This window comes from Coturnix japonica, chromosome 1 (assembly GCF_001577835.2).
Source record: "Coturnix japonica isolate 7356 chromosome 1, Coturnix japonica 2.1, whole genome shotgun sequence".
Lineage (NCBI taxonomy): Eukaryota > Metazoa > Chordata > Aves > Galliformes > Phasianidae > Coturnix > Coturnix japonica.
Genome location: NC_029516.1, coordinates 61,453,314 through 61,479,372, shown reverse-complemented (window position 1 = coordinate 61,479,372; position 26,059 = coordinate 61,453,314). Strand labels below are relative to the sequence as shown.

The 26,059-nt window shown below is 38.4% G+C and overlaps 1 protein-coding gene across 10 annotated transcripts in view; it reads right to left on the bottom strand.

The window, feature by feature from the left end:
* Nucleotides 1-20,270, bottom strand: part of ABCC9 (ATP binding cassette subfamily C member 9) — a 73,855-nt gene extending 53,585 nt beyond the window's left edge. For 2 of the 10 annotated variants that reach the window (XM_015869389.2, XM_015869409.2), the window contains exons 1-9: nucleotides 20,053-20,270; nucleotides 18,684-18,723; nucleotides 14,584-14,652; nucleotides 12,900-13,062; nucleotides 10,365-10,506; nucleotides 9,771-9,892; nucleotides 8,494-8,660; nucleotides 7,468-7,710; nucleotides 1,130-1,324 (exon numbers count right to left, since the gene is read on the bottom strand). In XM_015869389.2, coding sequence (XP_015724875.1) covers nucleotides 1,130-1,324; nucleotides 7,468-7,710; nucleotides 8,494-8,660; nucleotides 9,771-9,892; nucleotides 10,365-10,506; nucleotides 12,900-13,044 — 1,014 coding nt within the window. In that variant the 5' untranslated portion in view covers nucleotides 13,045-13,062; nucleotides 14,584-14,652; nucleotides 18,684-18,723; nucleotides 20,053-20,270. The remainder of the gene's footprint in view (nucleotides 1-1,129; nucleotides 1,325-7,467; nucleotides 7,711-8,493; nucleotides 8,661-9,770; nucleotides 9,893-10,364; nucleotides 10,507-12,899; nucleotides 13,063-14,583; nucleotides 14,653-18,683; nucleotides 18,724-20,052) is intronic. The other 8 variants (XM_015869332.2, XM_015869399.2, XM_015869345.2 and 5 more) reach the window with 7 other exon arrangements.
* Nucleotides 20,271-26,059: the final 5,789 nt, after the last annotated feature.

Sequence of the window (26,059 nt, the reverse complement as noted above, 5' to 3'; positions counted from 1 at the left end):
CCCCAAAACTCTATTTCTAAGGCAGAAGGCATACTTTGCTATTTGACTCTGTGGCTCAAATCCAACATGCTGAGGTTCAATGTGACAGAGCTTTATTTGATAAGCTGTGCAATTAAACTCTATTTTGTCAGCAGAAATGGCTGAAAGTCTAAAGCCCAATTCAGAGTATCAGTCAAGAAAATGAATGTTGGAAATAAGCAGCCAAGGAGAAGATGTTTGGACAATGATGACAGTGACATGCTCTATCTGAAAGGGAAAATTTTATTCCATTACATACCTATCCCCTCATTCAAATACTATTCAAACAAACATTCACTGTATAAAGTGTATGGGTATATTTCCATATCAGAAGAAAGAGAAAAATTTCCTCCCTGTGTCTTGTCTAGTGTCATCTAGTAAAATTATTTTGCCTTTGTCTTTTCACTAGTTTTTAACAAATTCTTGTTCTTAGGATAGAAAATGTTTTGTGTCAGAGGCTTATTCAGTTGTCTTATAGAGACGACTTCTGCAAATACAAGTCTCAGTGAAGAGCGAAACGCGATGTCAACTAGCATCTTCTGTGCAAGTAGTTCATTGAATAATCAACTTCTTTCATGCCCAATGCATTTCAACTCAGCATCAGGCAGTGTAATTGATCACAGAGAGTGACTACTCTCAGATCCCAGTGGAAAACAGGTTACAACAGGCTCAAACTTGTCAATGAATGACAAATGGATAGAGGGACAGAAATCAGGCAGAACCCACAGACTCCTCTTTTCTGGATTCATCACTGGGGAGCTACCAGCAGATGTCCTGAATGAAATGAGGAGGCACAGCTGAATAGCTTCATTAAAGCTGTTACTTCCCCCTAGAAGTTCAGAACTGACTCCATGAAGAGCCAGCTCTTCCAGCTGGGGGGAAGACTGCCTTGTCTCTGTTGCACTACTTGTGTTTCATTTGTGATGAAGACTTAAGTCTGCTACTTAGGTCTTTCACTTGGTGGTCTCTAACAACAACAACAAAAAAATTTACTTGAAAGATATAACGAAACATTACAATGATGATATTTGTGCACACACAGTATTAAACACTTGATATGAATCAAGAACAAATGCTAGAAAAAAATCCTTAAATAATATTATAAAGTTACCTTTTCTGTTGTATTTGTGTTATGGGTTGTATTCTGGAAGCCCTGAACAATGCCAGAAATGCACAAAGGCCCAGCAAAACCCAGCAAGTCAGCCAAGTAACGGAAGGTGCTGCTAAGAAGAATCGGTCGTCCAAAGGCACTGTACATTGCCAACCATATCGAGGGACTTCGATTGGGCTGATCTGCTACTTTTTTCTGGAAAACAGAGAAACAGGTTGATAATGCATCAACAAGAGGCTACCCTGGCAATATGTGACAACTTCCATTTCATTGCTGTCTGAATTCCCAAATGGTTCCTGTAGGTTTGTAAAGGCAGAGAAAGTAGCAAACGTGATACTGGTATCGGCAGATTTCAGACACCCTTCACAGCAAATTCAGATTCTACCTCCTCTTGGTAACTGTGGTTCCTCCCCTCTAAATCCTAACACTTTTCTGAACCCAAGAACATGAATACGGATTAAGGATACTGGCATGTAGATGTTGCTCTTTGTCACATGCGTTCTCCAGAAAGGGGAGACATTTTCTTGACCTTTCGAGACCTTACTCCTATGGATAATCTTTACTTTCACAGCTGGTGTGAAACCACTTGATTCAGTAAAGCTTTCTGATATGAGAAAGGGATTGAAGGAAAAATTATGGAGAGATAGCTACGAGAATATAGTTTAATTTAATTTATCTGGATTTTTCTCTCTGGCATGCCTTCTAGAAAGACACACTTCTGCTTATAGCTAATTATTGGGCACAAGAGCGTAAAAGTAATGAATTATACTGGGAGGTGAGATTAAATCATCTAATGGTCCTTTTGAGCCTTTGGTTCTGTGAATCTGTGCATTATCTTCACTCATGTACTGAAGTACCAACCAGTGGATATCTCTGAGCTCAGTCAGAGGGGTGCTGGTTTTGTCAAGGTCTTTTTAATCTAAAGAAGAAAGAGTTTTACTTAACAGATCCAGTGTCTGCAGAGTGGTTTCCTGTGCCTCAGGCAACAGCTTTTGACACTGTAAAAAATCATCTGTCATTTTTCAAGTAGCGCAGATGCCTGCAAGTTGTAACTGAAGCCAAGCCCTCTTGAGTGTTCACAGAGACATTTTAAGTACAGCTCAGTAATAACAAGCCTCTGGCCCGGCAAGTTATCCAACAAAAGGCAAGCATGTATGTGCCCTGCCTGGCTACTCTCTGTCATGTTTTCTCCTTTCACACTTTTTCCTTTTATGACAGTTAAACAGTGAGGTAGAATATGCACATGGTGCCAAAAAATGTACAGATATGTGTGAAGGCCAGATAACTGCTTCCTGGCTTCTAGAGATTAGATCAGGCTGGTCTTAACCAATGACAAGAAGCACGGTATAGGGAAATAGTCAGCACAGGGACAAATCAAGCTAACAGGTTGCTTTCAAGTTCATCACTTTGAGAGGGTATTAGATGTGTTCTGCCCTATAGCGTGCCAATGTTCCTCCTGCTGCTGGGGCCAACACTGATCACACTGGTAGGTGCTGGTTACCCGTGCATACAGGCACTCCTGAGCATCTCTCCAGCTGGTTGCAGAAGTCTCTAACCAAATGTGGCACAGTGTCACCCCATCTGAATTAATATGTCTAAAACAGTTCAGATGGATCTCTTCCATAAAAGGAGCTGTATCTCTCTACCACTTATAAGAAAGAAGGTTGGCTCAGATGAGGACATCTATGCTGCAATCAGCAAAACTTATGTGAGATAAATCCTACCAAAAATTCTTGGTTCTACATTTGCCTAAATGCATTTAAAACAGCTATGGGCTATAAGACATCCAACAGAATTTCAAAAATTAACATAATCATGAAATTACTTCTGATTTGGAGAAGTAGTAAAAGACTCTTATGTGATTTTCCCAGACAAAACAGTCTGAATTTATTGCCTAATGGGACTGAACTGCTTTAAAGGGTCTATTGTCATCTGCCTCCAATACAAGATCAGCATTTTAACAGTTTGATAGGAGCTGAGCTAAATTACTTGGAAAATACATCTGTTATCTTCTAGAAACAACAGCTTACACTGTCTTGGGTATTTAATCAATGGTAAATTTGGTAAATGATAATGGCAAATTCTTATTTCTTTATTAAGCTTATGCTATTTCAATAGCCATTTTCACCACTGTTATAAATTTCATGTACTTGTCATCACTGCATAAAATGTATTTACTCTTCATTAGAATACTACTAATAAAATTAGCATTCTAAGAGGCAGTGGAATTGTTATACTCCTTCCTGTTCAATCTAGATGTATTAAAGACAAAAAAAAAAATTAAAAAAAATCTTAAACTTATTTTCTTTCCTTGATATGTTGACACATCTGTGAAGACATTCCATATGCCTTCAAATAATTTTCTTTAAAAAAAAGATATTTGTTATTAACAGAAAGATAGAAACATCGTAAGATTTGAATTCTCTGAGTGGGTTTTTGGGCTATTAATTTCTATTGCTTAACACTGTTGTTTCTTCTTTGCTTAATCGGGAATTTAACATAGCTGAAGTACCTAAAGTGAAGAGTGGAGAAAGAAGACTGGATTTTTTTCCCAACAATGATAAATTTTGCAGAATATTCCTCTAGTGGGCTTGCAGTGTACTGTGTTATGTGTTGCAAATCTGGGATATACAACACGTGGGTTAATATGCAGTTTGAAACATCTAGACTGCTTGAAGAGAAACCCAAAAATAACCATGTAGTGACAACAGAAATCAAGTTTTTTTTTCAGGATTAGGACAGGTACTACCCATGTGTAATACTTTGATTCAAAACTGGCTGTAGGAATTTACTTTCATACCACCAAGGACTTCTTTACCGTCTTAATCTTATTAAAAAATTCTTCATCTTGTGCCAAAATGTCCTTTAGTTTATTGGGAACTGTGAACGTGTGTTAAAGAGAATGTATGGATTTAAGGTCGTGGGTGCTACCCCATGTTTATGACATGCACAACAGCTTACTCTGCAAAAGCAACCTCTCTGTCCACAGTTAGCAGAGCACTTAGAAAGATGAGACAAAAAAATGCTGTAAGATGAGGTGTTTCAATTTCTATGGCAGATTATCTAGAAAAGAAAAGAAATGCAGTATGTTCATCTTTTATTGTATTTCTGATGGCAGAATAAATGAGAAGGAAAGCCAACTGCAGTGTGTATTTTTGTCAATAAGTTGTTTATGAAAAACCTCAAACAGCATATTTGAGTAACCTAGATTACCGAGAGAACGTTTTAGCACTCATTTTATAGTACCTTTTAATCTGAAAGGACAAATATGATGCTGTCTTACAATACGTTGTGTACGTTGCCAGGCACAAACTACTCACAAAACCAGTAACAAATGATGTGCCTTACTGTAGAAGCTGGAATGCCTTCTGCTGTAGCAACTATCAGATTAATAGCCAATTAGAATGTTGATCTCCAGTTATTTACCCTTCAATATGCTGCTTTACATTATGTTATATTAAAACAAAATTATTGATTGCTGACTTTAAGATTCTATAAACAATAATTCAGCCTGAAAATGCTTTGAAAAAAGATTTCAAAAAAATCCTACTGCCAGCAAAGGAAAGAAGAAAAGGTTCCTGTTGGTGATCAGTCCCTGTGTTTGGGACACGGGTAAGGACAAACAGTGATTTTGGTAAACAGTCATCAAAATTTAACCTGAATCCTCTGCTCCATTTTATTTTATTTTATTTTTGGTAGAGTACTTGATTTCAATTTTCATTTCAGGCAGAATTAGGAAAAAAACTTAAAAGCCACACACTTTGTGTGAACTGTCTCAACAGCATTTTACAATACAGAACATCCATGTTCATGTTCAGTGTCTTCTATCAAGGTGTGATAAAAGGGGACTGGAAAGGAGCAACAGCCTTCATCCCACATGGCCAAGGAGTGCAGCTGAGATAAGCTCTCTGAAGGCACAGGCAGGAGTAAACCAACTTAAGCCAGCAGATCTGGGGGGCTCCCTGCCCCAGCTGTGGAAGATCAGCATAAAATATACCCTGGCAACAGAAACAGTGACAAAGGATCTCTTCCAGACTGCAGTCACGCTTCAGCCTGAAGAATTTAACTAATTCTGTGGCTGTTTTCTAACCCAGCCATGCACAAAACCAATGCATTAGTTTTAGTCTTTCTGTTTACTTCAACATTATCAGTAAAATATCCATTTATTTTAGGATTATCAGCTGTTTTAGAATATTATCACAAATAGAGGCTATGATAATCTTGAGAGATTATGCAGGTTAACAGGAATAAAAGAAATCTGATCTCAGCCAGTTTTTGCAAATGTAGGTGCATGTTACCATGGGTAAAATACTGCAAGTACTCATATATGCATGACATGCACTGATGGAAGCTAAACAGTGAATGTACATGAACAACAACAGAGTTAACTTGCCTTTTGGCATATGAGATACATATTTTTGCAGGCACATGCTGTATCTGCAGATATAATTGAGATACAGACAAGTGTTTGTACTCAATCACGCACACTTGTCATTAGGAAAGGCACAGAGCCTCTAGTTCTAAGGGGCATGTAGGTACCTAAGCCTCACTGGTCTCTTTAAGTAAGATAAGATCACCAGATGCTTTGAAGATCTGGCCCAAGAGATGTATTTCTCCTTTGGTGTGAAAAGCTCGATTCCAATGACTCGGTAGATTTCTGCTTTAAGGGTCTTGGACTCTCTAATAATGTATACATTGGTTGTGAAAGGCATGCAAAGCAGACTCAGTCTATTTAAAATATAAAGACTTGCATTCATTAGTGCTTCATTTCAGAAGGCATGGAAAAGAGTCTGCACCTCCACCAGCTACCAAGGTAGAAAGAGCTGCTCTTGCCATACTCCCCTTGCGTTGCTATTCTGAACTGTTTACTGCTTGGAAATAAGTTTACCTGGTGTGTACAAGAAAGGGATTTACATGCCTTCATCTTATGTGCTATATTTCCAAAGTGGATTCTGACTGCCCATATCCTTCCTGTTTATGCTCGAGAACTGACAAGTATGCACAAATCAGGGAGACAGGCTCCACAAATGAAATTCCACAGTTTTGCCTGAATACATGCAGAACTTTCTCTGGAAACATCTCCACTGAGTCAGTAGGTAAACAAAAGCCAGCTTTGTTTTTCTTACTGTGTCTGGCTAGGATGGAGTTCATTTCCTCACAGCAGCTTGCATGCTGCTGTCTTTTGGATCTGCAACTAGAGCTGGCTGGTAAGACACCAAGCTGTTGCTGAGCCATGTTTGCATCCCACCAAGGATTCCCCTTTTCCTACTATAACCAGTGAGGAGGCTAGGGGTGCACAAGACCTTGAGAAGGAGACATAGCAAGGACAGATGACCCCAGTTGACCAAAGGGGTATCCCATGCCATTTCATGTTGCGCTTGATAATAAAAGCTCAGGCAAAGCAAGAGAAAGGAGGAATATTTGGCATTATGGTGTTTGTCTTCCCAAGTAACTTTCACACGTGCTGAGGCTGTGCTTATCAGAAAGTAGCTAAACATCTGCCTGCTGGTGGGAAGTAGCAATGAACTCTGTACTATGTTTTTCTTGCACACACAACACTGGTTCAGTTCGTAAGTTGCCTTTAGTTTGACTCACCAGTTTTTAGCTTGTGCTCTTGTACTTCTCTGTCCTGTTCCACTAAGAGAAGAGTGGGCAAGAAGCTGTGTGAGTGCTTGGCTGTTCCCTGGGACTAATCCACCTGCTTCTCTTGGTATGTGTTTTTGAAATGAGGGTAGAATTACTGGAAAGAAAATTACTGTAACACTTGCCTATGCCCAAAGATTTCCCTGTTCAAACACCATTCTGTCTAAAGCAGGAAGGATTTGCTTCCCATCCAACGTGCATCTCAGAGGAAACACAACTGAGCCCTTACCTAATATGGACATGTTTTTTTTTTATGAGTTTGTACACTCCTGCAAATGCAAAGGACAAGAATTACTTTAACGTGTAATATTTATAAGACAGGACTTCTGAAGAAAAAGTGGAGATGTTTCCAGTTGAAACTATGGAAAAGTAGGATGTTTTCTAATTTAAGATGTTGTCATGAATATCTAAGATTTAAACAAAGCTTTCATTTTTATAATGAAATCTAGCAAGCAACCATTCTGTTATGGTTTTGGTTTCCAGTTGCTCTCAATTTGGCAACTCTTCCCTGCTGTAAATTCACTTAAAACCAAACAGTAACTGTTGCATTGGAACTTCCTATGACAAATTTCACCTTGGGACAAACAGTCCTAAGTGAAAAATTCCTAAAACTAGGATTTCATCAAAGCTGAAGAAATTCAAAGTGACACCACAGTTTTTAGGGCCAAAATAGTGGCGCAGACATCTTTGCTTACCTTTTGTTCCTCATATGCTTCTTTGAGACAAACATAATTTGTCAGCGCTCTCATTGCAATTGGAAGCTTCCCAATTGCCTTCAGGTCCACAGGTTTCTTGTGAGCAGATATAATAAGTGTGTTCATCCACCAGTAAGTCGCCTTTGAGAGCAAATTGACAAATGGCTGAAGAAACCTCACCCCAAGATCTTGTAGATCCTCTGGTGGCTTCACCTTCTGAGGGTTCATGAAAAATACGTACCTCTGGAAGGAAGAAAATGGAGAGCACGTTCTCAGAAAATATATTATTACAGGAAATTCTAAGTATGTATAATAATATAATGGAAGCATCAAATTTGTGTTCATAGATAATAATACACTGAATTTAGGTATGAATTTGATTTTAAACACGAGTCTTTCCATTCTGATAATGTAAATGTTAAGAAATTAACAACTGTGGGATGTGGGCACAGCTCTTTAACTTCCCAGTACCACCTATCTCTGAATAACAACAACAAAGAATTGTTGGGATATGTTCTTATTTGCAAGGAGCAAAATATATGCTTGCTTACACCTTCACTACATATATAGTTTATCTGTGTTAACATAGAGTATAGATTACACAGTTTCACACTCATACCTATAGATGCACAAATACACGTGTATATCTGTCTATTCTGTCTGTCACTGTCTGTATGTATACACATGCGTATGCACACATACATACCCTGACAAGGACCTAAACTGAGGATTCATATTTTAAAGAGATGCCACGTCTATAGAATTCATTCTATCATAGAATCATAGAATTGCTCAGATAAAGGTCTTAAAGATCATCAAATACAACCACAACTTAACTATACTACCCTAACTCTGACAATCCACCGCTAAATCATGACCCTGACCACTACATCCATTAACTAGACATTCATAGTGACACCAAACTTGGACCAAAACTAGATGTGAGACGGTTACTGGGGCTAATGGCATTTTCACCTCCCAGAAACTGCAGATATTTATTCAGATATGGATCAAGAAACCACATACCCTAACTCGAATGACATTGATCTCCACAGCCATTAGCAGCCCATAGAGAATCACCATAATTCCAGTGATGCAGAAACGCAGCTGAGAAAAAGGCACACCATCCTGGCAGTATCTGACAAGCTTGATAGTTTTGGTGACAAAGGCCATTATCCAATAAAGAAAGAGAGCTGTAAAACAGATGCAAATGCATATTTCAGCTATGTTAACACTGCAGAAGTTGCAGCTCTCTCAAACAGAAATATTTCATAGCTTAGTTCAATGCAAACATGGCAGTCCTCTATATCACAGACCTGCAGAATGGCCCAGGCTGATGTCAGACAGCCAGGAATACAAAATGGAGAGATTTGCTTTGCACTTTCTTTTTCCAAGTCATTGTTTTCTTTCCTGAGTTACCACCTTTCAAAAAGATCCACGACTGTAGAGCTTCGCACAATTACAAAAGTCCATTGAAGATAACCTGATGGGAAACTTTGCTTCTAAAATGAAGTAAAAGTCACTTCACATGACAAATATCATATTGCCTCTTTGAGAAAGTAGGATTCATCACAGGTGTGCATTTGGAAACATGATTATTTTAAAGAATTTGTGTAGTTTAATTACATCCTGCACTCTGGTTTGTATGACTGGTTCAGGCTGTTGAGTCATAGGTAATTGGTAAAAAATATACATGGCAGTATATTCCCATGAAACATTACTCTGCAGAGCCTGGTCAAATTCTTCTGACCATTTCCTCATCTGAGATGAATACCAGGTAGCTATGTTTCTTGAAGATAAACCTTCCTTATCCTCCACACTCCCACACGTTTGGAAAAAGTAAGTGGTGGTATTAATCATTAGACCAGATGTTGGAATCAACTGCAAAGGACGTTGAGAAAAAAAAAAAAAAAAAAGCAGCAATCTTCACACGATGCCTTCTGAACAGATCCCTGTTTCAAAAGGCCTTACAGAATAGCCATTTTGAATGAATACAAGTCTTGGACATAAAATAATGAGCAGTGATAAAAAACAAACAAACACAAGATGACCACAAAGCTCGTGCTAGAAACACAATAGGCTCACTGTGTTTTCCCTTCTGAGATAATTTTAAAAAGCAGTTTTCAATGTATATCTAATAAAATGCAATATAACTCCTACAAAAATACAAGTTCTATGAGCAGAAAATTACTCCTCTCCCTTTTAATGTTCTCCTGCATTTCATCATCCTTTTCAATCTAAGCAAGGTGACTTTGGAAAAAGTACTGTTTTTTGTAAGAGTACATAATCAGACTTGGACTTACCCAAGAGTAACTTTGGAAAGTTAGATGTTTCAATGTTATGGTAATAGACTATGGATACAGTGGCAGCCACAAATCCCATTATAGCTGGTAGGAAGAGATGGAGATGTCGAGATTTCATTTGTCTGAAATTAAATAAGGCATAAATTAGTGACTTTGGTTACATTGTAACACCACTGTTACATTCATAGGTGTTCTGCTAATGTAACTAAGATGACAAATATGACTTTCCCAATGACACAAAGGTGTTTTTTTTTCTGAGTCTGTGCATTAACTTCTGTCAATATTTACTAGCTGTTGTATATTGACTGGAGAATAACGATGTGCTAAGAACAATCAGTTCTTATTCTTATTATATAAGAATATATTCTTATATATTCTTATATTCTTATATAATATTATTATTATATAAGAACAATCAGTTCTCATTAAATCTAGAGTTCTGAAATGGTGCTCCATCCTTTTTTGGGGGAAAAGGAAAAAAGAAAAAAGAAAGAACAAAAGCTCTCTACATCTTACTAGCAAGCATATCACATGATAACGGAGTACACTGACAAATTAAGTTATCTTGGCTATGCACCTGTTACTGTCACTTACGTATCAGAAACTATGCCCTCTGCTATTTCACACACGTGTACGAACAGGAGAGTGAATGTCAGAATCCACCGCAGATTGTGCCCAGGAAAGTGCAGCCATGTATTGTGGTGAATCTGGACTTTGGAGCTTTGGCTTCCCCAGCCTGGAAAATAATAGTATTAAAGGAGGAAGGTTATCATACAGTCAGCCAGGGATATATTCGTTCCCTGTTCTCAGCCATAGGTTATGCTTCATAGCCTAGAATTAGCACAGAATAGCTACAAGACCATGGAGAGAGGCTGTTGTTACTACCTGGACATGATCCACAATTGTCTGAAAGCCCTTAATAACTTAGATCTAACTTTGTAGACAACAGGACAAAAGAATTCCTAACACAGAAATCAGAGGGAAGAGGTCCCCAGTCAAGAACAAAGATGAGAAAGACAATAAAAACCTCTCAGTCTCACCCCATCTCACACAATAGAGACTGGCATGGAAGTTTCAGGTTGGACATTAGGAAAAATTTCTTCTCAGAAAGAATGGTGAAGCAATGGAACAGGCTGCTCAGGGAGGTGGTGGGGTCACTGTCCCTGGGGATATTCAAGAGGATGTGGCACTAGGGGACACAGCTAATGGGCATGGTTGGAATGGATTTATGGTTGGGCTGGGGAAAGGTTACCCTGTCAAGGGCTGTCCTGCATGTTGCTCTGGAAGGCAACTTGTCTTCTGCCCCTTTCCCATTCTGGTATAGCTCTGTCCTGAACCACTTAGTCTAAATGATTTGGCCCATACGTATCCCTCTTACTGTAAGTCAAATTCTGGAGCTCACTGGTGAACTTACTGAAGCATGGAGATGAACCCAAAAATAGCTAATTTAGGGAATTAAAGAAACAAAACAAAACAAAACAAGTCCAAAAATTTATTCAGGATAGTGAGCATCACTATTTCAGTAACTGCATGATTGAACTTAAAATTCAGCATGTGATTTTGTTACACAAAGATCACAGAATCCTAGGATGATTTGGATTGGAAGAGACCATAAAGATCACCTGGTTCCAAATCCCCTCCGTTAGGAGAAAGACAATGTCTCCTAATGCCTACAGTCTCATCAGGAGAGTCAGAAACATAAACAAGATTTCATGCTTCTTAGTCCATGGAAATAATTAGACTATCACCATAGTATAAGATAAAAAAAAAATAACTGTATACATAAAGACATTCCATATATTTTAAGATACTATGCTTTTTTCCTATAGCTGATAGAAAATAGAGTGCATTCTTAGTGGCCATGACACTACTTCAAACTTAGTTGGGTAATATCTGCAGAAATATTGAAAGAACTTGTTACAAGTTGATAACATGGAATGATGGTCTACCTGCAGACCTTGCATTAACATACTGTAATTTGACTCATAGTTTATCTCAAAGAAAGAAAGACCCAGCACTGCTAAAAGGATTTCTGTTGGAGAGAGCGCGGGTTACTTTTTTTGTTATTTTGTTTTTCCGTCTTCTATTAAGAAATGTTCATTGTTCCGCTGTTTAATTATTTAGTTAGCTTGCAGTCACAGGATCTTATTTTTGATTTCTAGTTACTCAGTGTCTCATTCCCACAGGTTCCTGTCACTTGTTATTAAATCATTTCGGATTCTTTTTGTGCAATGGAACTCCTTAAATCTCTAGTTCAAATACAGTCACAAACTAAAACCTTCCACGTGGAAGATATATATTATTCCGTCAATGCATAACACCATGAAATTAACACGGAAGAAGTAACATGTCATTTCTTATGCTGTTGTCAGGAAAATAATGAATTTTTATTACATTATTGCTCTTTAAACAGATATTCAAATGTCTTTATGTACTATGATAACTTAGAGTGGCATTGTTTGACAGCTCAGGAAAAATATTAAGCTGTATTTATTTCATCACTGCATATATGCAGGATAAAGAGACAACAGTGGAGAAAAAAATTAATTAGAGTCTTAGTTTAAACACGGCTTTTTACAAGAGTATATAAACTTGAGCTCTTACAATGCCTTAAATTATTTGAGAGAGATTTATCTTTTCTTATTTTCATTCCCATGGGAAAAGATCATCTCCTTTGCTCTCCTTTTGTTAGCAAATGTTGGCAAAAGAAAGTATTCCTACTTCTCCTAGCCTTAGATCCAAGACATTCTCTGAAATCTGCATAACTTCAAGGGAATTCCAACTCACTGCAATAAGTCTTCTAGCATGCAATAATAGCAAAGATTGCAAGCTGCTAATTTCAAATTTGAAGAAAGCTTTCCCAGAAAGAAGTTTCAAAGCATTTGGAACTGATTTCTCTAGTTCCCATTGATCTTCCCATGTTGTTTACTTCAGATTTGTATCTAAAATTCCCACTATTTCAAGTGGGTTTATTTCAGGTCCTCTGTGTTAAGCCATTCTTTCTTAAGAGAAGTAAATACAAAGCACCTAATAGTTTACACCACAGCCCAAACACACACATACACGTGGCTGAGTTTAAATACATGCTCAAGTGCACGTAGGATTGCATGGCTCCAATTAATAACTCACCAATGAACAAAATTGGAAAGGTGATAAAAAGCAAGAAGACATGAGGAACCAAGTTGAGGGCATCCACAAAGCAGACATTTCTAAGGACACCAGCAGTGATGTTGTATGCTGAAGCATTGTCATTACCACAAAATGCGAGCCTCATTGCTTCCAGAAGGTCTGCCTATTACAAAAAGGAAAAAAAAAATAGAGAGAATATAAGAGATGTGTTGAAGTACGAGCTGACTACCAAGAGTGCTAGCACTTCTTTTAGCCTGACGTGAAATGAATAAAATAAAGAGATGGATGTGGAGCACACTGAACATCTGACAGAGGATAATGTGGTTGTGTTTTGAAATTGTTTTGTGACCTGATCATGTATAAATGTACAAGAATGAAGGCTGTGCTCTTATGAAATATATTAAATGAATACATATTCATTAATTATATTGTTCAGTGTTTTCTAATGTTATATGAACATGTGTTAGGCTGAAACAACAATGTTTGGAAAAAATTACTTCCACATGTAATCAGAAAACTCAAATTTACATTAGTTGAACCCTGTGTGTTACTGCTACTTTCGTAAGCCTAAGCTCTGCATAATTCTGTTTGTATAATTTGTTGCACTACATATTCGATATAGCTCAAATCTTTGATATTTGTGATTTGATAGCTTTGAATTTACTAGCATTTTACATTTTTGCACTGTCTCATAGAACAACAGTGGTCACATACAGATATACTCATACCAGATGAAGTGCCAAACTCTTAATCAAAGTGAGTCGTACTGAAGATTGCATAGGCAGTAAATCAGCATTTGTGCTTGATCCTGCAAATCCTAATGGACGTGCTTGGCCTCAGCTGAGCCAAGATCTGGCTTCCATAATTTCTTATAAGAGTATCTTTGGACACAAAGATAAACTCACGCATTCATAGTTATGGAGTGTGGGACACAGCTTGATCTAGAGTTACAGCCAGCTTCTGGATTTTATCAGTCGTCTATGCATTATTCTTTTATTCATTCTTTTTCATAGGAAGATTGAATCAAAATATCTTCTTGGTGATTTATTTTCCCCAAACTTATACTCAGCAACATAGTGCTGTAGAACATGCTGTGTAAACTTATTTTCTTACAATATGTTTTCCATATTTACCTACTAAATGGAAAAAATGACTCTAATTCAGCAAAGCATATTGTATAATTTGGTAAAGACATCTTTCTGTAATAACACGGGCACCTGATTTGTGGAATCAGAACATATACATGCAAAAAATACACAAATACAGTTAAAAAAAAAAATTAGTTCAATGGGGAAAAGTGTTTTCTTTATTTCCTCAGATAGCTCGGATTAGTTTTGTGAGTTTACTTGTTTTATAAAGGCAAATATAAACTGCTCAATTACTCTCTCTTTGAGAGCACAAACATAAAGGTCTTCAAAAGAATACAGAGTTCAAAGAGCCAATTTGAACCTCTGCTAAACCCTGTTTTTTATTTTAAATAGCTTTTTGCTGGGTCCAGAAAGCATAATCCATGTTGAAACACATCAGCAAAACATCTAAAGTTAGTCCCGTTGGAAAGAAGGTGCAAATACAGACCCTTTTCCAAATACATCGGTGATCCATGGACTAGCATTTACCAGAAGTTAAGCATAACTTTGGGTTATATGGTAGACCATGGTCTGTAGAAATGGATGCATGTACTCACTGTGTGCAAGAGCTGATGGGCAATTCAATTTCAGGAGAGCAAAATTTGATAGATAATGTGGCCCATTCCCTAGAATGAATAGCATGATACAACCACTATCAATCTGCCATTACATTTTAATATAAAATATATTCAAAATGGCAAAAGATCAATAATGCAAAGTAGGCATTATGTTAACATGAATTCTTTCTGAATGGACTGAGGAGTTATTAAAAGAATACAGAACTTATAAAAGAATATTTCAAGGAGATTGTTTAATATGTAAAAGCTTGACATGTCTCCTTTAAGAGTACCATAATGGCAATGGTAATCTCTTGAAAATCAGATGTGTTGTTTCCTCATTTTTATTGAAGGTCAGAAGTCCAAGGGAGTTCTGCTGGGAATTTTCCTCCCTTTCCCACAAATAGGGCTCTTTTCTGAGACAGCATAGATGCTATTGTGGTCTAGTGGTACTGAAAAGCAGGGGGGATCCTGGGCTCCATCAAGCACTGAATCACTGACTTCCATTGTAGTTTTTGGCTTAGAGTCAAAAATAAATCTAGGAGAAAGGATCAAATCTGTGTCTAAGAGAAACTAAGGGAAACTGTTGGGTTTTTTTCCATTTTTCTGGAAGGGAAATGGACCACTGACCACTTGGAGAGTGCTCTCTCCTAGCTTGGAGAGCACCTAACCACCAGTCTGTAGAAATTTCACCTTACACCTCAAGTTTTAGTCCCTAGAAGTTATCTAGAACAATTCATAGCACCTGTTCTTGGAATGAAGTAAATTTAACAATATGCTGTCTTAAAAGAAACACTGCTCTTTATGCCCTTTAGAGGAGAAAATCTGGCCCGATCAACAATATCAATATATAAAGACAGTGCCCATCATACTGGTGATTATTTTCAAGGGTGTGTATAAGAAGCAGAAATCCAGTGACCACCTTTATTAATACTCTCCCAGCTTAAAATATATTGAAGCACTCCCAACAGTGTCATGATGCAGTGTTGACCCAATACAGCTCGTGATTTTGTCTCATAAAATGCTCATCAGATCCAACTTCCCTTTTCAGCAGGACCCATTTCAGGCCATGCATCTACTGTCATATGGCAGTGTTAGGGAACAGAAGAGATAAGAACTGTGGGAAATATTAGTGTTCCTGTGAGCCTTCCTTCCTTCCTTCCTGGAGATGCATGTTTGAAATCTTTCACTCAAAAACCTGAGCCTGGAAATAAAGACCGTTTGGAAGATCTTGACAGCAGATCAAGAAAAGGCAGAGTGAAAAAACTGTAATCTCTCCTGTTCTGTAATACCATATTTCATATATACCAATTTCATACCAATTTTATATATAACAAGTTTTCACAAAACAAAAATTTGAAATGGAAGAACATCAGATTTAGAAATAATGTGAAAATTTCCAGTTTTGCCAACTGCTGAATCTCAATCATAGAATGATTGCGTTGGAATGGATACCAAATACCACCCAGTTCCAACCTCCTGCTGTGGGCAGGGTTATCATTCACCAGCTCAGGCTGCCCAGGGCCCCATCCAGCCTGCCTTTGAACACCTTCAGGGATGGGGCATCCACAGTTTCTCTGGGCAGCCTGTGCCAGCGCCTCACCACTCTGAACAAAGCATTTCCTCCTAACATCTCAGCTAAACCTCTCCTCTTTTAGTTTAAAGCCATTCCCTCTGTCCTATCATTATTAGACCACGTAAAAGTTGGTCCCACTCCTACTTACAAGATCCCTTCAAGTACTGGAAGGCTGGAATGAGGTCTCCCTGGAGCCTTCTCAAAAACTACAGCTAGATTTAGAATAGAAGATGGAACATGACTGACACCTGACCAAATTTGGATTCTTAATAATTTAGGCTTCTCTTCCATTGGATTTAGTAAGACTATGTCAAAGTTCTGTCATAAAAACACTTACAGAGAGGTGAATAGATGTATATTGCTTATATGAGAAAGTGCTGCTTGTTTTACTTGGTGCAAAGCATCACGCAAGTTCATAATTAAATTCACTGAAGAGTTTTTGCATGTGGAAACAGAGTTTTCACACTACAGAGGGTATGAGGGAGAGATCAAAGGGGGAAAACTAGGATGCAGAAGTAAATGAGTGATTTGAAGAGATTTATGTTGCAAGGAGAAGTACAGCAAAAAGCAGGGGACATTGCAACTCTAGAAGGTTATCACCTTTCCAAGGAGCAGTTACCCTTCTACACCCTCCTGTCAACTCTTCCTTGGTGATGCTGGCAGCAGCACTGAGCTTCTCTTATAGGAACTGTAACCAGGTGAACTGAGTAGCAAAGCCAGGTGTTTATCACCTCAGGAGCAGCTCTAGGCAGCTGCCTGCTACACTGAGCTCCGCACAGTACAATGGGGAGCCACACAAATATTAACTCTCAGAATTAACTGACTTCTATCATCAAGATACTATTTCCTAGATAAGAAGCCTTGCTTGCTGCAAGCCTGAGATGAGATCAGAGCTGAGCTGTGGCAGTAGCCATGCTTCAGTCTCAGTGTTACCTCAGTCAAGACTAACTTGGGGACCTATAAGTCACAGGAAAAGGCCCACTGGCTTCTTAGCATATCTTTTCCTGTGTGTGTCAAAGGAAGGGGCAGCCACTGGAAAGCACACAGCCCTCATTTTCCCATACAGATTACCAAGAACCTTTTTCTGAGCCTCTGCCCAGTTTGTAATGTTTGGAGCTATAGTTTTATTTACAGGCAGATGGCTTTGACTACTGATCAACAATGTTTGCAATAAGTTAATCCTCTCAGCCACTTTAAAACAACTAAGCACATGACCCAAACTTGACTATATAGGAAGGGATGGGTTGTTTTGAAAGTTGTTGGCCACCTGAAGTGATTGACTACTATTTCTCATCAGGTTGCAGTAGCTTTTCAGCATATCTGCTGAGGTCCTTGTACACACATTTCAGAAGAACAAATGCTCATAGCTATTACCAAGAAAAAAGAAAGTAAAAGATTTCCCTGCAATAACTTCTTTTTCTATTAAACACAGTAGGCCATCAAATTACGCTGAGCTGATTGCACCAAAGTGAGTATCTCACTACGTATTTACTTCACTACTAATTACAGCAGGAACATTTTACTTTATAATAATGTTGCCAAGCATGCTAGGTTTAATCTAGAATTTCAATCAGGGGGGATGCATTAGTGTGATAAAGAGCTTTTGATAATAAGGGCATGCCCTCTGAGGGTACCAGCTACATTCAGCACCTCCAGTAAGGCTGCCAAATATCAGGTAATTTATTTATTTTTTAAATAATGTGCACTCTTGTACACTGGAGGACTTTGTTCTCAAAAATTAATGACAAATCACTCACTTTAACCTCAATCTTTACAAACACTAGAACCAGTCATAAATTTTCAGGGGTGTTTTTTCTTTCTCCCCTTAAAAAATGGCCTTTTTTAAGCAGCCAGCTGCAAGCCAAAGCAAAAAGCAGAACTTTGCAGAAGAAGGGAATGGAAAGAACAGTCAGGAGGATGGGTCCTTGATGGTGCCAGTGGACAGAGAGTCTCAGCTCTCCTTGACATCATTTGGGAATCTGATTCCCTTTTGGTTTAATTTAATGAGGATGTGAACTATCTAAACAGCAGCTCACCCTGCAATGAAATGGCTAAAAAAACTTATGCCCTTTAAGCATTTACATTTTCATCCTAAAATCACCACTGGAAACTGAGATTTTCTGGTTCTGGGTTAAGGTGTACAGACATCGTCATAATATACTAAACAGAAATCAGTACCAAAGAGTTTCAGGAACAAAAAGCATTTTGGGGAGAAAAAAAGAAGAAGGACAAAGTATTAAGCATGAATGTGATGTAGCATTTAGCCTAAACACTTACAAATCTAATTTTAACAAACTTAAACATGGAATTCTTAAGGCATAGAGTTAATTCCTGAGATACATTTTACCTAAGCTATAGAAAAGAATACAATGGGAAAGTGGCAGATAATGTAAATTTTCATAAAAACAATAAGAACATCCTCACTGAGTGCAAAACTGCAAGAATTCTAGTTAAATATATTTTAATTATCTTAGGGTCTTTTAAACTGGGCTTAAAGCCTTCATATTCAAGAGTTTTCTCTTACCTGGATTATCACTCTGTTCTGCACGCTCTGCAAGATACAACTGTAAAGGAAAGAGCATAAATACTGTCCTCAGGTGGACCTTACTTGGGGGAAATATGAAACTTATGAGAAGTTTTTGGTTCAGTATTTCTGCTGCCTATACTAAAAAAAAATCAATAGCTGCACTTTCTGATTAAAATATATCAGCTTACAGAGCATACTTGGGTCTCAGTTCATAATATATATACATATATTTTTTGTCTTACTTATAATGTGCATTATATGCCCACATATGCCACATATGCATATATACAAGTATACATATATACATGGGTATGTGTACACATAGAGATGCAGAACGGAGAAAGTACTCGGAGTTTTGCAAAAGCAGTTGGTTCTTAATTTCTGAATAATGGAGTCTTCACCAAAGCAAGCTTTTTTCTTTCCTTCCTGAATTTCATAGAGAAAACTTTCTCGAAGTTCAAGTGAAGAATTTGTAAGTTCAATGAGCCCTATGGAAGGCCTACCTTGCCACAGATTTTAGGTTAGTGCTCTACCTCCCTAAAAGCACCTGACCTAATGGAACCTGTAAATTTGCAAGAGTAGTGCTAAAGCAATGACAAAGAAAAAAAATAAAAATAAAAATAAAAATGCTGTCCATTAAAAATCCCTTTTATCCCAAATGGTCCGGAACAAAATATTGTTTTTCTTTTCATTTCTATTTCAGCTGTGACCAACTCCCCTAGATAGACCCTGCCTCCTCACTATGCACTGTCCCGGTTACTTTGGGCCTTAAGGTGATGAATTACTTCAGATGCTTTTCAGCATTTGCATCGCTCACTGGCATACACCAGCAGCATGATCCAAACCTCACTAAAGCTAATGCAAGGAATCTCATTGACTTCAGCAGGTTTTGGATCAGGCCCCAAACACAGAGAAAATCCCATCAGCAAAACGACTAAACGCGGTACTGACTCTGAAAAACATCGCACACCAATATCAGCAGCGCTCTCACACATCCAAAATATTTATTTTTCTTTTTTGTTAAGCTCCTTAAAGCAATGCAATTTCAAGCATTGACGTGCTATGCTGCCTGCTGCAAAACCTATGACTCCACATGCTAAGACAGAACGGTTTAAAAAAAGAAACAGAACCATGAGCAGAGCGGCAAAGAAAACATCAGCAGTAGGGGACTGGAAAGCCTGAGAATGCCTGAGAATGGAAAAGGAAAAGGAAAACAGATCTGAGTCGTAATCCCAGGAAAGAACGAGGAGCAGCCCTGTCCCACAGATATAAAGGAGGAGGAGGAGGCAGTTAGTGGGGACGACAGGGGGGGGTCACTGCATGCCCCGCTCGCCTGCTGGCTGTTAGAGCAAACTCTGCAGCTTACCTTTGCAAACACAAAACCAAAATACCAACCCCAATTTTCACTCGGTTGTGCTATGTGATCAATATCATCCCGGCGGCAGAATTTTCTTCCACTTAACGAAGCAGCTCCGAGCCCTGGAGTGAATTATTTTTAGGCTGGTGATGGGAAGATCAGCTGCTGCCTCCTATCGAGTTTCCAAAGTGCACAAACTCCACTCGTCTTTCTCACACGCCGAAAAGGGGCAGGAAGCTGGGAACAGACAGGCAAGCAAGAAGCACCAATTTTTCGCCTCCTGCAGCCGCAGTCCCCTGGGATTTCTTCTGCTTGCTTTTATTTTCATTTTTACTCACTGGAGTGGTAAGAATCCAAGAGGCTGCACTGCAGTGCACAAGCTATGGCCAGATGGGTATCCTAACATAATTGACTTGGACAAGGTAGTCTAACTTTTGGCAGGCATGGGAGCTTCAGCTTTTGAGGGTTTTTTTTGAGTTTGGCTTAGTTGATTTGAATTTGACAGCATAATTGTATACATTCTCCATCATGTTGAGTCGAAGTGAAAGCATAAGTCTACTCAGATATTTCACTTCACCCTAGATTCCTCCATACTCGTCACCTTAAAATCTGTTTACTAATCACAGAGAAAAGAGGAACTGAGGCACTGGACAGCTATTCTTTTGAAACAGATTACTTTTTAAGCTTGAAATAAAAGGTAAAGAAAATTTTATGCTCACTCCAGGGATAAATTTTTCCACACAACTGCCCTCATTTACAATTTTGGCAGTACTGAAAGTTGCTACTTTGAATGAGGGATGCTCTGAAAGTTATGCCTCCTATTTTATTATGTTGTTCCATGACATCAGTGCATCTTAGCAGTGGCAGCAGTGACCGTGGGTCACCTCCACTGATGCAGATTTGTATGAGCAAGACATGCAGCTCTTGCTCCTTGCTGGTGAAAATGCACAGCTAATAGTGAAGACTATGTTGCAAAATAGTGTACTGTTGCTGAGAATTCACTATATCAAATAGTGTTATTGTGCCCTTCGTATTTGTTATAGTTCCTATGGAAATAAATAGGAGTTGTTGCTTTCAGTGTAACCAGCATGTATGTTTCTTTATTAAAAGATCCCCAAAGATCCCTTAATATTCCTTTGTTTGGAGATTTCTAAGTTGCCTACATGCAGCAGGCTTGTTTGTTATCTATTTCAGTGCCATTGAACCAAGATACACCAGGGTGGAGGAATTCCATCTTGATCATTTCATGCTACCAAGTCATAAAGCTTGAGGCCAAAAATGGTAAAGGTGTTTGAGTCAGATCTAAGACCTGGTCGCAGCTCAGACCATTTGAGAGCACAGTGGTTCAGAGGCTGAGCGGCAGACCTGGAGGTCTCTGGGTCAGCAGGAACCAAAGGCTGAATCTAGATCACTGGAGAGCAAATGGTTTCCAGTAGATTGTGATCACAACATGCTTTCACACTATGGAAAGTATTTCAGAAAACTCTGAGATGAAAATGTAGGGGATGGATGAATGTGTCCATGTAGGGGAATTCATCCAAATCTTGGCAAATGCAGTTTTTCTTTTTTTCTATGGTTTTTATTATTATTTATTTTCCTTCTGACTGTAGTGACACAAAAGAGGAGAACTCAGATCTGAAGAAAGTCAATGCCTTTTGAAAGTACCCATTGACTTGAAACATCAACACAAAAATTATATTGAGCAACCTAGACAATTTTCAGTCAATTACACAGCAATTGATATGTTTTACTTGCTTTTCGGGTTTTCTGCTAAGTTTCCTTCCCTCTGGTGTGTGTACATTCAGTGCTTTAGGAGGAAGGATCTGAGTTCTCTTATAAATCCATGTTTCGTTAAAAGAGTTTTAAAACAAAATCTTTAACACGTCAGGCGGAATTTCTGAAAACAGCTATAATTTCAGACCCAAGTGAGTGAAATTTATGATCAGACCTTTATTTATCAAAACTCCAAAAGCTTATTCACTCATTTCCATAAAATTATTTTAAAAGGAAGGGAAACAAAACAAAGTAAATGAAAATAAACATAGCAGCTGCCTGCATGAATAATTTTGCTGATTTCTAAATGAAGTTCTTTCATTTTTTCGATGTGACAAGTTAAAAGGCTTTGTAATGCTCATTTAAAAGAATTAAGGAAAGCAGAAAAGGAAAACCCTGAAATGTCAGAAAACTTTCTGCTCTGCTCCAAAGTGTTTGTGGCAATTCTTTTTGTATTTGTCAGAAAGAAAAATATGAGCAAATAAACAAAACAAAACAAATAAACTAAGAAAAAAACAACAAAAAACAACAAAAAACAGAAACTCAGAATGGTTCAGGGCTGCATTTGAATCTGCCATTAAAGGGAAAAATGGTATGATGTCTGGATACACGTGTTTGATCCCCTCTCCCAGTCTCATGTGAACATCCCCAAAGCCCAATAGCCATTGCTCTACATCTCCAGCTCATACTGCCTCCTGCCTAAACCAGACCCCAACCTAACCCTGTTACTGTCCCCATCCCTGACACTGGATCTGCAGAGTTGGCAGCTCAGTACCACAACTACTTTACCTGGTGACTCAGAGGGGAAAATAAGTGGGTCTTACAAAACCAAGGAGTTTGGGCTGCTGGCTCTCATGCAGGCAGCGGTCAAATGCCAGAGCCCATTAAGATGCTGGTGATGCTTTCCATGCTGCTTGCAGGCTTGCATCAGGCTGAATCAGCTGAACCCAAGGGGATCTAAATGATGGATGAATACCAGGAGTGGGAAAAGGTTTTAATAGAGTAATACTAACTTTTGTGAGTCCAATCCGCTGTGACTGTGGATTAATCTGCCACAGCTCCCTTTGGAGCACTTTCCACTCTAATTGTCTTGGATTGTTTAACACACTACACAGCAAAGGGTTCTGTGCTCTGGACACAGTTCACACAACGAGCTGATCAAGAATATGAGAATATGACTACAGCTCTCTCAGCTTTTCCTCATATTGTAGATCAGTCCATAGATTTCCTTTTACATGTATTTCATGGCTCACTGATGCTTAAAAGAATCATGGAATCATTTAATCACACAATGGTTTAGGTTGGAAGAAACAACAGTGAAAATTCTGTTCCAACACCTCTGCCATGAGCAGGGTTTTAGGGCCCCATCCAACCTAACTTTGAATACCTCCAGGGATAACATTTTCCCCACAATTGCCCATATTTATAATTTTGGCAGCACTGAAAGTTGCTACTGTGTATCACAGAATCACAGAATTGTAGGGGTTGGAAGGGACCTCTAGAGATCATCGAGTCCAACCCCCCTGCCAAAGCAGGCTCCCTACACCATGTTGCACTGGTAGGCGTCCAGGTGGGTCTTGAGAGCTGCTCTGAAAGTAATGCCTCCTATTTTATTATGTTGTTAATGATGTCAGTGCATTTCAGCAGTAGCAACAGTGACAGTGTCACATCGGCTAGTGTTGCTTGTTACAAATGCAGTATGGTGCTCTTGTTCATCATTGGTGAAAATGCAAAGCTAATTCTGGTAACTGTTGAAAAATAGTGTATTGTAGCTGAGAATTTGCTCTTTTAAATAGTGTTATTGCGCTCTTCGTATCTGTTGTAATTTCCATGGAAACAATTAAGACAAATTACTTCCAGAGCAACAATTGTAGAAGTGGCCATAGACAATTCCTCTTCATTCATTGTGGCCCAGGCAAGCTGGGAGGTCGGACACCAATGTTTTAAACCTATGTGTATCTTTCATACGAAAGCTTTTTGTTAATAAAACTGTATAGGCAATTCTAGGTGTAAATTATATATGCCGTGGTCTATCAAGTATTTATTCTACTTCTAAATTTGTCATGGTACTGAACACTAGAAGTGCTGTGTCAGAGCTCTTGCCATCATATAAAAAGACCAGACTGACACAGATTCAAGATTAATTTTAGTTATGCTGACAGTCTTATTTAAAAGAAAAAAGGTTTCATATCATTTTATCTCAAAAATAAAAATATTTCAACCAGAAATTGTTAATGAAGTAGCAAAACATCCATCTTCTATTCTAAGTTTTTTTAAAATGTATTGGAAAATGCAGCCTGGTCTTTGAATAACTTCTCCGTCTCTTTTAAATATTTATTGTGATTAAGCTCGGAAAGAGAAAGCATCAGAAGATCGGTATTATTTCAAATATTTTCCACAGCTTTTTAAAAAGTTATTATTCCTTGTTTCTATGGGGAAAAAGTGTTGTGGAAAATATATACAGCAAAAGTTCAACAGTGCAACCTAAGTAGAAAAGAACTCTATATGGAGAACTACAAGAAAATCCCAGACTCCAGACTTCATTGCTATAAAAGGTGTACAGAGACACAGGGCTTGAGCAGGGATTTACCATCCCTCTGATCTCTGATGAGCAGCAATGTAAGTGGTGATACCCAGGCACCAAATGCAATGCTATGTTTATCTTAGTATTTTGAAATGCTGGCTGAATTAGGGTGAAATGTTGCAGTTTATTCAGAAGTTTTCACTGCTGCAAGTATCCGGGTTGCTTCTGCACAAGGCTTGTAAGCACAAGGCTGAAACACAACTTACTGTCATTACCACACACATCCTTCATGATGCTTCCTCACAGCGGTTTTCCAGGGGCTGACACTGGCAATATAGACTATTATTGCATGTTGATCCTAAAATCTCATTTTTACAGCAGCCAAGCTAGTAGTCTGATTTTATTCTCTCAGCAAATGTGGTAAAGCTAGGGAGAGGATAATTTTCTCCCATTGAAGTCAACAAGGTGCCTATCTTGACTAGTCCCCTTTTTCAAATTTTGGCTTCTAGGTACATCATAGCCAGAAATTAAAAGGGTTTTTAGGTGTCTAATTTCAATGCAAATGCCTGAAAGGGCATCACAGAATGCAGAACTCACCTCGGTCAGGATTAGATGGCTGCTAACTGGTTGCTTATGTCTGACAGTAGATTCTCTATACTGAATTTGGAGAGAAAAGATATATTTCTAGACATTAATTCTTTCCATCCTAAAGCAAGGATGCATCCTAAAGCAGATACTGAGAATTCATTCTCCTCTGGATATAACTATTTCAACTCATAGACTAGCAGAGTCTATATGGTTGTTTTAAGTGGTTCTCAGACTAGGGAAGTAATTTCCTGCTGCTATGCTATGTTTAGAAATGAGAATTATGAACCTAAATTACTGAAGCATTTTTGGAAGTTCTATCTTGTATCTATGTCTTCCCTTTCTTTCTTTGAGATATGGAAATGGCATAGCAGCATGAAATATCTTTCCATGTGACCACTTTATGTTCCAATGTATAGCAAGAGAGTCTAAAAGAATGTGATAGAAAGAGCAGTAAATATGACAGGTATCTGGTAGAATCACAGAATCACAGAACTGTAGGGGTTGGAAGGGACATCTAGAGATCATCGAGTCCAACCCCCCTGCCAAAGCAGGCTCCCTACACCATGTCACACAGGTAGGCGTCCAGGCGGGTCTTAAATATCTCCAGAGAAGGAGACTCCACCACCTCCCTGGGCAAGAAGTCATCCCACCACTATTACTAGACAGGTAGAACCCACACAGTCCTCCTGCAACATCTTTTACCAGCTCTGATTGTAATTTTGACACATATCAATCATACTCGACCACTGCTGTGCTCTGTGCTGGCATAATTGCATAAATGTGAGGAAAGATGAACAACCAAAACTAAAAGAAATACAGGAAAAAATGGAATTCATTTGCTTATGCTAACCCAAAATGTTGACATCTGCTGTATCCAAAACACATCATTTGTTTTGTTATTACCACCATATATATAACACATTCTTCAAAAAGCCACTACCATAATAGGATGCATCCAATCCTTACGAAGGTCCATATCATTCTCTTTTCTTTTTTCAGACAAGATATGTAGTGCAGTCTCCTGTGTTTCTAAAACAAATCTTTAACCATAAAGGGTCCTGCATTTGACTTCTATCTTAAACCTTAAAGCTCAGTCTCTGAAGTTACATCTCACAAGCCTGGAAGCTTTAT